This window comes from Homalodisca vitripennis, chromosome X, assembly GCF_021130785.1.
Source record: "Homalodisca vitripennis isolate AUS2020 chromosome X, UT_GWSS_2.1, whole genome shotgun sequence".
Taxonomy (NCBI): Eukaryota; Metazoa; Arthropoda; class Insecta; order Hemiptera; family Cicadellidae; genus Homalodisca; species Homalodisca vitripennis.
Window position 1 is genome coordinate 66,462,094 of NC_060215.1, and position 14,789 is coordinate 66,476,882.

Genomic DNA, 14,789 nt, shown 5'->3' on the forward strand with positions numbered 1-14,789 from the left:
AAATTTATGAAATGGGGTTTGCAATGCTCTCTGGTATCACACTTTTTTTAGAGCCATAATTGCCTTTTTTTGTAATACTAGTATTTCGGAAATTCTGGTGCAATTTACCATATAGGACTAATCCATATCTAAAAAACAGATTGGAAAAAAGGCAAAGTATGCGGCTTCTTATAGAATTTAGTGGTACAATATCATTCAGTCTACTCAGAAGATAAATGACTCGTGAGAGTCTTTTATTTAGATAATCAATATGTGTTGCCCATGTCAAATTTCTATCAAGGTTGATACCCAAGAATTTAACTGAGTCTGAATAGCTTTCGTCCAATGACCCAGCAATATGCCTAAGAGAGTAAACAACATTTTTGTTGTTTTGTCTTTATTTAGCAAAAAAACCCATTAGCATGAAACCAGTTTGATGCATTTTTTAATGTATCATTTGCCAACAGCTCCAGATCATGTACACTTTGACTGACATTAAAAAGTGTAGTATCATCTGCATATAATATGGTTTTCGAGTTAAGAGATAATGGTAAATCATTTATATAGATTTAAGTGTATAGGATGTTCCAAGTTTAAAAATAATTGAGAGCTTTCTGAAGTCAACTTGAACAGCTTCATTTTTCGCTATTTAAAATGGAGAAATTTTTAAAGCAAAAAGATCAGATAAAACTTCAAACGTTTTTGAAGAAAGTAAGAAAGGATCAACCAATCAGATTGTTAATTGTTGGTTCAAGTGGATGTGGAAAAAAAAAAAACAACTTTATTATTGAATTTTATCTACAATAGGTTGATTCCTTATTCCAATTTGTATGTTTTTAGTAAATCTTTAGAACAAGACGCCTATAAAAAAATTACAAGAAAGATTTGAAAATATTGAGAAAAACTTAAACAAAAAAATATCACATTTTTATATTGCTTCCGAGGACATAGTTCCATTAAGCGAATGTAAACCCAATTCGTTAATCGTTTTTGATGATTGTATTTTGGAAAAATCTAGGACGTTATTAAGGAATATTTCGTAATGTCTCGTCACAAAAACATATCTTGTATCTATCTTTCCCAATGCTTTTTCAAAGGTTGATAAACAAGTTATTTAGAAATAATTTGAATATGTTTGTGTGTTTTTAAGCAAGACGATCACTATTCGAGATAGATTTTACAACAATTATGTTGGTTCTGATATGAGTTTAAACCACTTTAATGAATTATGTGATAAAATTTGGAAAGAAAGACTACGGATTTTTAACTATTAATCTAACTTTGAAGCCTAAAAATGGTAAATATTTGAATAAATTTTCTAATATAAATGCTGTTCAGTGGTCTGACAAATCTACTTGATAAAATATTTGTTACAATTATTTTTACATTATCTTTACTTTTTTATTTACATTATGAAAATAACAGAAAAATAAAACGGTAAATCTGTTCACGTTCCACGTTTTACGTTCGTGTTTTCACGTTCATGTTTTACGTTTCGTGTTCACGGTTTTACGTTCCACGGTTTATGTTTTTACGTTTCGTGTTCACGTTTCAAAATTTTCCTAAATAAATGGCGAACGTAACTTCAGAAGAAGCGAGAAAAAACTTGATCAAATAGAAAAGAAATTAATCAAAGAATTTAAAGAACAGATTCGAATTGATGAAAAAGAACAAGAATTTATTCAAAAAAATCAATCAACCTGTAACTTCTGCAATAAAAAAATGTTGAGGGCAAAATTGAAAATGTTTTAAGCGATAATCAAAATTTAATGAATTTGGTTCCAGTTGTACGACAGTTTGCCGATATTTCGATACCAGAATCTGAGTTTGAATTGCCAAAATTACCATCTTTCAACACCATTTAGACCTCGAATCATTGAAGACTCTACCATAGTTGAACCAATAAGTCCTGGAACAACGGATATAATAATTGGTGTGAAATTGGTTAAAAAAAATTTTCTTCCATAGAGCAAAGGATGATAAATTTGGTTTGTATTGGGGACAGAAAAAAGAGAAGTTTTATGATTGGAAATTTACCCGTTAATTTTGAACATAATGATATCATTATTAATGAAAAAACATATGAAGGAACTCAGGGTTTATGGAGATTATTAACAGGCACTGATGTTCCAAAAGACGGTTTATAATTCTGAAGAAGATTTGAAAAAGTATACAGAAATTTTATGGAAATCTGATTCAATTTACAAAAATAATGATCCATCAACTAAGAAACCAAAGTCAAGTAAAGGTAAAAAATATCTCAATTTGATTAAACCAATTTGGGAAAAAACGAATCGAAGGATCAGGTGTAAGAAAATACAGTGATAATAAGATTGAGTACAGATTTTTCAACGATTTGACAAAACTCGATGGAATTATTTAATTATATTTATGCTCAAGAGAAGGCTGGAAATAACAATTTTTTGAATGAAAAGAAAGCAAATTAAAGATTTTATTTCGAACAAACTTGACGAAATGATTGAAAAACCTGATGGAATTAAATATTTAAAAATGAATTTTGCCGGCAATAAGTTCATCTATGATTGAGGGTAGTGGACTTTTGAATGATTTTATCAACAATTTACCTTTTGAATTACACGTACCAACTTATCAGTATCTGGGGCCTGGCACAAAACTCGAAAAAGAAAAAAGACCTAAAAAGAGGAGATCCTGGTATAAATAAATTAGATCAAGCTGCTATGGAACACGATATTTTTTTATGCAAAACATAGAGACAACAAATTCCAGACATATCGCAGATAAAGTTTTGCAAGATAAGGCAATGGATAGATTTTTATCAAAAGATGCTAGTTTTAGGTGAAAGATTTGTTGCGCTTCCAACAGCTGGAGCAATGTTTTTGAAGAGAAAACTAGGAATGGGAAATCGAAGAGAACTTGAAATTTTAACTATATAAATGGAGGTGAACGTAAACTTCAGCAAAAATCAGAAAGAAAAAAATAAAATTCCGCTTTTAAGAAGAAAAATACCCGTTAGTATTCAATTTAAAATAGATCAACTAAAAATGGCGAAGATAAGATATTTTTAACAAATAGACAATACAATAAACTCGGAAAAACATAAGAAAAACAATAAAGGAACCAGAATAGAATTTTCTTATAATCAGTTGAAAGAACTTAAAAATGGTGGACTTTTGAAAGATTTATTAGATTTTGGAAGAAAAAATATTCCAGTTGTTAAAAATGTTGTTCCTTATGTTCGTAAAGCTGCTCCAATCGTTAAAAAAGATGTGATTCCTATTGTTCGAAACATTTTAAATTGGTTAGATAAAGAGTTGGAAGATGTTACAGGATCTGGATTAGATAAGAAAACTTTGAATTACGTGAAATCAAACATTGAAAAAAAAATTTAAACCTTTAACATTCGGGGGAATTGGAAGAAATCTGCAAAAATATTAAAACATTTTAGAGGAATCTTCATGAGAGATACATTACCTGAAAAAGTTAAGAAATTTGAATGTGGAATTGTGAATTTAGACTCGATTATGGGAAGTTGGAACGCATTGGATTTGTTATTATAAAAATGATAAGAATGCATGTTTATTTTGATTCGTATGGAAGAATTGAGGACAAACCACCTATAGAATTGATTAAATATTTGAAAAAATCAAGCGTCTACTACAATGATTCTCAGATTCAAGACTATAAAAGATCCCCCAATTTGTGGTCATTTATGTGTTTTTGTGTTGAATGAACTGAGTGATGGTAAAGATTTTAAAGAAGTTGTTAACAAATTATTACTTAATAATATGGATTCACAAATATTTTTTGACGTATTTGGAACACAAATTATTCAAAATGTAGATAATAGTTTGAATTTTGATAGTTTGAGAAAATGAGTTTGATAACAAGTTAGAAAATGTATTACAAAACCCTCCAGATTCAGATATGTTTGCTGTCGAGATTGAAGATTTTAAAGCAGAATATGATAAAACAAACTTGCAAATTTCATGAGTTCAAATGAAGTTGCTGATAAAATAAAAACATTGGAAAAAAGAAGTTGATGATGGTGTAAAAAAATTATTTACCAATTTAATGTCTCATATCGAAAAAGCTGATAAAATTACTGAAGCGATCAAAAGTTGAAAAGAAATTATGTTAGTTTGGCTTAATAAAAAAAAAAGAATTGTCGGTGTTCGAACCTTGGTATTGATAAACATGATGTTGTTGTTAAAGAACAAATTTTAAAACCTCTAAAATTATCAGAAAACATCGATATTGTTGATTTACATGATCCGAAATGTTAAAAATGCCTTAGATTTTAAAGGAAAAAAGAAATTAGCAGTGTTAGTAAAGGAATTAATCCATTTGATGTTGTTGTAATGATTCAATTAGAAGATCCTATTAAAATGTTTAATGAACTCATAAAACAAAATTATGAGAATCATAAACAGCATGTTAAAGATTTTACAACAGAAGTCTATGAAAAACTTGATGAAAGAAGTAAAAGATCAGTAGACGATGTTGGTGAAATTAATGAAAAACTTACTAGATTTAAAGAGTCTTTTGATAAGTTTAGTTTAGATGCTACGAAAACTTTTGAGAATATTGGTCATAAAATTTGTTGAATACAATGATTCTTATGCTGTTAAAATTTCAAAAAATTAGAAGAAAAAAAAATTAATAAGTTCGAGGAAGATCTTACTGAAAATAGGTATTCTCGCATGGTTTTATGCATGATAAAAATTTCCTTATATAAATGGCGCTCATATACTGTGTGAGATGTAAAGAAGAAAAAACTGCAACAAATGATATAAAATTACTATGCAAACATCAATGGACTTAAAAGAGTTTCTGGAAAATGTGCTGAATGTAACGCTAAAAAGAGCCAATTTTATAAAAACTTGAAATTTTTTTCTTAATAAATAGAGATGGCGGGACATTACAGTGCTTTCGATCTTTTTATAATGCAACACGAAAGAGATTTGAAAAAAAGAACATTGGGATGATATTTCTCAAAAATATGAATTATCCGAAGATATGATGAGATTATACGGTAAACAAATTGAATTGGTATAACATTGCTAAATATCAAAATCTGTCCCCAGAGTTCATTCAAGAAAATATACATTATCAATTAAAAGATCATATGTCTGTTCTTTGTCTCTATCAACACTTGAGTATAAAGTTTTTGGATGAAAATAAAGATACAGTTGATTGGAACAATATTATAGATAGCGGTTACTATCCTGTGCAAATTTTATTGAAATATGTGACCGAGATCGCAAAATTTAAGGAAGAGAATCCCGAATATGACGAAGTAGATCATTAAAAAAATGACTAAAATTTATATCTTTTCTTATAAAAAACGTACATTAGATCGATGAAAAAATGATACATGATGTTTAAAATTTCTAAAATTTTCTCCTTATTTAAATGGCGGACTACAGAAAATATGCTAGTGATATTGAAAGGCGGAGTTTAAAAAATTCTATCCAATTAGTAAACAACATTTGAATGAAACAAAACCGAATAAAAGAACTGAGTTTAATATTGATTTTGGAGATAACTTTTTGCTCGTCTAAACTTCCAGTTTTATATTTCTGGAACTTTAACAAAACAAGATGGTCAAGCATATCTTGGAACTGATAATGTTAGATTTAATCGATAATTTTATACCGTTTTTTATTTTCTAAGATTGAAGTAAGAAAACACAATAAATTGATAGAAGAAGTCGAAAACTGTGGTCAGTTAAGCACTATTAAAGGAACTATTTCGTATTCAAAAAGTGATGTATTTTCAAACAGTTTTGGAATCAACTTTTAAATTTGGACAATTTGAAGCGGTCGGTGATTTAGCACATTTCGGCTTAGGATTCTTTGAAAATGTAAATTTTCCAATCTATAAAGGTGGATTTTACATTAGTTTCATAAGAGCTGAAGACGGATGATGTGATTCTGAAGACTGCAACTGGAAATGTTATGCCTGTTGATGGCAAAATTACAATTAACGAGTTTTTCATTAGAGTTCGATGATTTATTACAAAACCACGAGTAAATTCAGTTGATTGATGAAATTACAAAATCTCAAAACATTTATGTTTAATTTTCTAGATTGGCAATGTATTGAGCAAAAAGGTATTTCCGGAACAACTTATTCGTTCGATATCACAAATATTTTATAGAAATATCTTCAATCCTAAGTTTGTTATTATAGGTTTTCAAAACAGATAGACAGAATATCAATCAGAGAAAAATCCTTCAAAGTTTGATAGTTTGAATGTAAAAAAAAATATCAGAGTAAAATTGAACGGTTCTTTATTATCCAGCATGAATTACAAAATTTAAACATTTCAGGAGGTCTTTTCAGAATCATGTATCAGATGTATCAAGATTTTAAGAAAGTTTACTACAAAATATGGAAATGTATTATAATCCTAAAAAAATTTTTAGCGAATAGACCTATTTATGTCATTGATACAACAAAGAGTTTGACAAATATTTCTGGTTAAAAGAACGATATAATTATCAATATGGATTTTCAAAATGCTGTTACAAACGCGATTTGTTATGTGGTTGTGGTTTTCTGAGAAATTTTTAGCCTATGATGTGATTAAGAACGATATTAAGAGAAATTCAGTAGTTAATGATGTGTTCATATTGTTCTCTTTCATTCCTTCTAAAACTTTAAAAAATATACTCTTTCGCTGATGAAAAATCACGATTTCTTCCGGAATAATCTTTGTAATCATAGACAAAATATCCTAAATAGTTAAATAATAAAATAAAATCATTTCTTTTTATCTCGGTAGTTGAAATATAAACATAAACATTTGCGCCTGCTGAAAAAATTTATATCTCGGCAGAGTTAGTTCCATACCTTCCATTTATTCTTTTTGTAAAAAATGGAAGGAAGAGTTATAATGCCAACTGTTACAAGTGTTCTAATAGAGGAGAAATTGTTGATAAAAGATTAGTTTGTAGAGATTGTAATTTAATTTTGTATGAAAGACCTAAAACCTAAGAAATTTCGAAATAAACTAACACATATTGGAATAATCTGCTTACAAAAATTGCAATATGGAGGTAAAAAACAAACACAATTTGTTACAGAATTTAGAAAACAGAATAAAAAATTTTTACTTATCTCTTGGAACCGTTTGAAAAAATTATTTTCCTTTTCAAAGAATACATTAGGTTTGTAGGTTTAAATACACGCGTTTATTATGAGAAGATTTTACCTATAATCTTTCACTATTTGGACATTGAATTTGACTACGATTTTAAACCTGAAATCTTTGATGATTTTATAGTACATTTGGAGAAAGTAAATGAAGAACCTCGTGAAAAGAATGCGGTTTTACTCACATTCTCCCCGACTTCTCGAGTGATTGTTAGCAAATTTCATTTTTTTCCGTTTTTAAAGATTTTTTCATTAAGATTTCTGGATTTTTTCATTAAAAAACAGCTTATAAATGTAGAAGCAAACATTGAACAGTAAAAAACAGCTATAGATTCGGTTATTTTACATTCGTGATTTCCTGTTTGATTTCTCCAGATTTGTTTATGGTTCAATGGACAGTATTTTACATTGTGATTTTCTGTTTACTCCAAAAAGTGCGCTAGAACCCTCATATTCATATCTACTAGCATTATATAGGCAGAAAACTACACAATCTCCTACCAGATGACTCAGGACCCTAACAGGAGCAAGACCGAAGACTGCCCTAACTGCATGGCTGATCAACAAACCTTTTTTATACTTTGGAAAAATTTATGCAATGGAAAAAGTGACAAACCGCTTATTGTATATTTCTTTATTTATAAGTACTGATGTCATTGTATTTTTTAATGAAATGACAAATAAAGAATATGTCCATGTCTATTTCTAATATATTCAGGTTTTCAAAATAGAAGAATTTTATGGACTAGTTGTACTGCTTATATTTCAAAACACTCCATAATGGATAACACTCTAGATATATTAGAATAGAGAAAAAGGCCATGACCATCTCTTTATATCTACAGCTCAGTCTTTATCTGACGCACAGCTTCAGTTTATTCTGAAGGCTTATAAAGTAAAATAAGCTTTGAATCATAAGCACAAGCGAGCAAAGAGAATACAATACTTTCATTTATTTGTCAGGTCTGCTGTATATAAAAGAAAAAATACAGGTCCTAAGCAACTGCCTTGAAAACACTAACAGTTCTAGGAAGAGCTGAGGAGAACTGCCCACTAACTTTTGTTTATTGGGTTATTCCAAACAAGTAAGATGTAATCTATCTCACTGTATTATAGTCCAATAATAGTGTAATAACTGTCAAATTTAAAAATTATATAAGTTTGGCCAATAGCAAATCTAGACGTGCAACACTGCACATCAAACACAAAACAAGCTAGTATCGTAGAAAACAAGCTTGTAGTCGATGATACATGTGAAGAACAATATTAAACCTCAAAGGCACACTCTTGTTATTTTTGGTCATATAATTATTGGAGATGTCTCAATTTAAATATAATATTAATCAACACGCATCCTACTGCTTTATTAGATTTTTCAATATTTTCATCGAACTTATTTTTTGTACTTTATTGTTTACATACTCAAGAAGTATATACTTAAAAAAAAATAAACAGTTTGTGTGCGTACAAATCATATCTTAAAAATGAGACAATAACCATAGTTTAACTAAAAATAAGTGCATTAATAACATTATTCTCATGGGGTATAACTCAAGATTATTTACATCGTGTCAATACAGCCAGCTCTAGAAACTTCTTGAAAAGAGGTTTGCTTGGCCAACAAAACATGTGCTTATTATTTAAGTAATTTATAAATTGCATTCAAGTTAAAGATGAGCTTATATTTTATCAACTGTCATTGTATAAAGTAATGAAGGACAGATTGGCAGAGTAATTATATTCAGACACTTCAAAGTGAAAACATTTGTTAATGTAGTTAAAAAGCCAAAGTAGCATTTAATTCAGTTTAATTTTCATTAGATTTTAATTCTTAAAATATTTGATATTTACTTAATTATAACTAATTGCTATAAATATTCCACTTTGATATAATATCAGATTTAGAGTTTTACAGAATCTTTGCGATTGTATGTCTCCTTTGAAAGGCACTTCAATATGGCATCATTTTAGTCCTATACAATGTTCTTTCCTGATGTTCTATCATACACTGTAAAATATGACCATACTGCACTACTCTGCATGTGTTTTGTGATATATTTGATTAAGTAGGTAACAATATTAAGTTATAAACATTAGATTTTCACAACTCACGTTGGCAGCCATCTGGATTGTACTCATCAAAATTCCAGTAGCCATTTTTACAGGTATCACAGCGGCGGCCCTCCACATTGGCTTTGCAGTGACATCGCCCTGACACCAAATCACTGGCCTCATCGGTATATGAGTCACAGATGCCCTCGTCCAGAGAACCACCAGGGTCACAGTTGCATGCTGCAAAATTAACCATTCTCTTGGGTCCAATTCAATTTAAGCCTCATTAAGCACCATTAGTTCAGGATATGACCCAAATCTTAAAACAATAATCTGAACTTGTCACACATTAAAAATGTAATACGTGACTAGTATTAAGTTTGGAGAACCCAGTTAGAATAAATTCTATATATAAAATCTAGCAAGTCATATTGGTTTCATACAATACACACACTCCCCTAGCCTAAAGTTGTTATGACTATTCATTGACATAATAAGTCTTCCACAGGCCGTTTTTTTTTTTTAAGTGTTGGGTGTTATTATATGATCTGATATGGCCTTCTACGCATCAGCCTTTAATATAGCTCCTTACACTGATTCAATAAAATCAAGTAGTGAATTGGTGAAGAATTTGAGTATTGAGTTGATTTTTAGGTATTGGTTACACATATATCAATGTCTTATACACATGAGTTTGAAAGTGTTTCAACTACCATTTGAATTTATTAAATAATTTTATTTTTTTACAACAATCTAGTCTTAAAAAATCTGCAAAAAAACACAATACATTTATTTACATCATATATGTATTTGAGTTTCATTCAGGTTGCAGGACAAAAAACGGGTTTATAACTAATATGAATCCAGTTTTCGACTTGTATTGTATAAAATGTATTTTACACAATACAAAACGAATTTAAAAAACAATACTATAAGAATATAAGAGTTTATATATCCAATATAAATAAACGCACTTAAAGGAGATATTTTTAAATATATTTCATTAAAATTAGTTTTAGGGTTAATCTTACTTATTTAACAAAAGAATTCAAAATTATTTATTGTCACAGGGATAAAATAACACTCATATGTAAGGGTACTTGTACTTAAACAATATTACAATTAACACTTTGATTGAGGCAGACGCTTTTCCGTGCAGAGTACTAGGAGGAAATCACTCAGTTTAGAGCCGCAGTCAAGGTGTTAATGTGATAAATATGAGAACATTGTTAGAAAAATTAATGTTGATAACCCCCATTTTGAGAAAAAGGGACAAAATAAAAATAATCACAAACCTCAAAAACTCTAATTAACTTGATAAATCCCTCCAAAACCATTGGTTATATTTTTAAGAGAAGATTTACTTTATTAACAGTCTATGTTTACATGTACAGAAATAAAAGTTAACGGCAAACAACAAATGTACAAGTAGAATACTAATGTCCAGAGTAGTCCAAGATTTTAATGTAATTTACAGAAAATAGTAATATTAATAATTAGTAAAAAGTAACTATTTTTGATGGTTAAAGTATTACTTGCAGTGAATACGAACAAATTTTATTTAACTACAAGTAATTTATGTAATGATGGCTTCTGTACCAATTGTCGTGTCAACCGCTTTAATCATTTCTAAATTAATTTATTCTAAACACAATTTAAAGAGACAATTATTAAAAACCTACGCTGGCAAACGTTGGGATCAGAGAATTCCAGACTAGGTTCCCTGTAGAAAAACTGCTTGCATTGTTCACAGTTTCGTCCCATGGTGTTGTGTTGGCAACCATCACACACACCACCACTCACACGACCAGTCAGCTCAAACACTGCTGCGTCAAAGTGACAACTAGTTGCATGGTTGTTGCAGTTACATCCTGAAAACAATCAACCACAACTGTTAATAATCACTTCCAAAACAACCCCTAGACAATGTGAAGATCTTCTTTATAGCAGCTCCAACACTGCTGCATCAGTGTCAACTATTTGCATGGTTGTTGCAGTTATACTCTTTACACCTTCCACTATAACAGTTAATAATCACTTCCAAAACAACCCTTAGAGACTCGATATATTTTTGTATAGCATATGTATGGTTTTTAAAAACAGCTTCAGAATTTGTATGTGAAAATAATTCTTTATTAAGTTCACATGTTCATCTAAGAGTGTAGACATAAACTGCACATACAGGATAAGAGTAGAGAGTATAAGGTATGACACAATCATACGGTTCAAGAGATTTAATATAAGCCTGAGAAATCAAATATTTAAGTGGTTAATAAAAATTATTACTAATATACATTTTAGTTATTTAAAAAAACATGAAAACAAAAGAAAGCACTTACGTCTACAAGCATTGGTTTCTTTTCCTGCAGGTTTCCAAGGTAGGTCATTGTAGAAATCTTCACATTGTTCACAGTTTAATCCTTTAGTGTTGTGAGTGCATTCACACTGACCATGAACCATGTCTGCCTTGGACGCAACACCCTCTTGAGGGAGACAACGAGACGCATGTCCATAACAAGAACACGAACCTCGCACCACCATCTCGTAGATAGCATAGTAATACTTTTCCTGTTGCACATTTCACAAAAATTAGTATAATACCTCCAGAATACTCCTGATTCCAAGAGTCAATCTGTACCAGTGTCTGATTTCAAACGCTACACAAAGCAAAATGTGATATGGAGCTTAACTTAATATTTGCATTAAAATTATACAATTATACAACAGAATTTTTTTTAATAATGGGAATTGATTGGTGTAGTGTAGTTTATTTATATGCACCAACTAAAGTAGCATCACTTCATGGCATTTCTTTTGAACCACCAGACTACTGTATCATCCACTGAGTGAATAAAAGTCAGTGTTAAGTTTATTGACAGCAAAAAATATTTTGGCTACAGATCAGATTTGCAAGATCCACAATGTCTGCTTAGACTCTGATTTCTGATCACGGACAATTTTGAACTTCAATAGATGCATAATTCATGAAAACAGAATATTGATCATAACCGCTCTCTCAAACAATGTGGTCACAAAAGCCAAACAAATGATTTAACAATGGAACATCAAGGTAATCGTATGGACAGGAAAGTCAAAGTCAATACTTCTTTATTTACCCATATACAGATTGCACAATTGAATACTGTCAACATTGCATTGGCCTAAGCTAACTTTTGAATATAATTTTAAAATTATATACATTTTATATCACTAGTACATACTTCATTATTATCTTTCTGCTATTACTCCTCTGAAATAAAATCTTAATAACAGTGCAATAATCTATTTTTTTAGGTCTTTGGTCTTTTTCTGGTATTTGTTTTATTTGAGGTGGAAAAATTAATCTAGTAAATACAGTGTCACTTCTATAAGGCAATCTTTTGGTCTTTTTTGGAATTTATTCACATTATTATGGCATTTAATCACCTCTGAATCAAATTTTAAAGTGTATATATTATATATATACAGGGTTGTTATATTATGCATGGAAACACCCAAATATATCCTTTAATAATTTAAAATATAAATTTGAAAACTTCTTACAATCGTGATAGAGATTGGGGGGCATCTATTTTTGGAACCAATGTTTTGTTATGTCACACCAACGGGGGACGTCCTTGACACCTTGGAGCGGTATCGTGTGAATATTCTTAATGGGAAGCCTATACCTTGTGATACATAATTTTAAAAGGTAATAGCTTACTGAATTGAATGCACACAAAACCGCATCATCAAAGGAAGTATTATATCAGAAAAATAGAGCATTTTTAGTAATTGAAAATTTACTGATGTTCAACAATGTAATTTTAACATAGTTCTTGCCACAAAATGTGTTACACTAATTTTTTAGCATTTTTTTAATGTTTCAATAAAAATAAAAATAAACAATTTATTTTTTAAGCTGGTTACATTAGTACAAATTTACCAACTTTTTATTACAATGAATAAAACTTATGAGTCACTTTCTCTGATTACTTATGAATCTTGATACTTGGTGTTTTCCAGTCAGCAGGAAGGTTGTAAAGAGACAAAGGTTATGAGAACTAGCCTATGAGAAAACATTATGTGTTATTAATCATTGGTCTACAGTTTTCAGTTTGTTGGAGCATGGAGCTTTCACTAGACAGGGTCTAAGCTTGGGAATTATCAAGATGGACAAAGGTCATATCATTCCTGTCGAGTTAATCAGTGTCTCTGAAGCATTGCTGTCAACAAGTTAATTAATTACAGTAGTTCAGTTTTTATTTGGCATTTTATGGAATTGTCTGATAGAGAACGATTTACTCTGTTGCATGATGCGGGGTAGGATATGGGATCGTCAAAGAGCTTATTGGGAAGTTTGTAATTTGTTTAATGACACTTTCCCAGAATGGAATCCCCATAAGTGTTTCAACAATATACAAATAACTATTGAGCGTTTTGAAATGACAGGGTGTGTACGTAATCGGCCAAAGGCGGGTAGGATACAATCTTCAACAGATGAAGAACATGCACTAGATGTTTTGCAAACATTTATTGAAGACCCACTACATCGTCAGGAAAAGCTGCACAGCAACATGATATGCACCCTATGTTATGAGTAAGATTTTGAAAATTAATAAATACAACCATTTAAAGTTCATTTAGTCCAACAGGTAAGTGAGGATGATTCTGACAGAAGAGTTGAGTTTTGTGACTTGTGTGAGCACAAATGTCGATGACTAATAGAGATTTTCTGTACCAACATTACTATTTTTGGATTGAGGCAACTTTTTTTCCTAAATGGCAATGTTAACAGGCACAATTGACGTTACTGGGGATAGTGAAAACACAACATTGGATTACTGAGTCTCATTCACAGCAACCACAAAAATTGAAACGTTTGGTGTGGAATTTTATGGTAACAAAATTGTTGGAACCTTTTTTACATCAAATGGAAATTTAATATGCCGAACTTTACTACAATATGCTCAAAATGAAAATAATCCCAGTATTATAATTTGCATCAGGAGGAAATACTTGTGGATAATGTTTGGTTTCTGCTGGTGGTGGATCATCCCCGGTTATGGGAGGTCATGGTAAGAGTGTATGTGGTCTGGTTGGTTTTACGCAGAATGGGAGATTCGAGGAACGTTTTGTGGTGTATTGAGTTGGGACGAATTGTGAGCAGGTTGGGGGATCATTTGAGTGTGTGGGACGTTGGGGGGAATGGTTTTGAATTGGGGGGTGTGTTGTTTGAAGTGGGGGGAGGTGGTGGGTGTGGTGGTGGGGGGCGGGGGGGAGGTAGGTGGGGGGCGTTAGTGTGGGGGGAAGTGGTGGGGGGGTTGGGTGGCGGTGTCTCGAGTGTGGGTCTGTGGGTGGGGTAGTCGCGGGGTGGAGGTGGGGGGGGGTGGGGGGGTGGGAAGTTGCGTGGTGGGTGGTGCTTAGGTGTGCGGGGGGGCTGTTTGTTGGTTGTGTGCACTGAAACTGTGAGGAGTTGATTGGCTAGTGGTGGGAGGGCTTGGATGGGAATTTTTATTTTTTATTTTTTATCTGTGTTGTTTGTGTTGTTTGCTTTTGATTTAAATTTTTGTGTGGTTTTTTTTTGGTTTGGTTTAGTTTCTAAAAGGAGGAAAGAAAGAAGAGAAATATAAGAAAAA

The 14,789-nt window shown here is 31.0% G+C and overlaps 1 protein-coding gene across 3 annotated transcripts in view; it reads right to left on the reverse strand.

Annotated features, from left to right (window-relative positions):
• The window catches only part of LOC124369105 (laminin subunit beta-1), a 109,637-nt gene that overhangs the window by 66,518 nt on the left and 28,330 nt on the right, over positions 1-14,789 (reverse strand). For all 3 annotated transcript variants that reach the window (XM_046826852.1, XM_046826853.1, XM_046826851.1), the window contains 3 exons: positions 11,511-11,739; positions 10,854-11,042; positions 9,232-9,411 (listed from right to left, as the gene is read on the reverse strand). In XM_046826852.1, the coding sequence (XP_046682808.1) occupies positions 9,232-9,411; positions 10,854-11,042; positions 11,511-11,739 (598 nt within the window). The remainder of the gene's footprint in view (positions 1-9,231; positions 9,412-10,853; positions 11,043-11,510; positions 11,740-14,789) is intronic.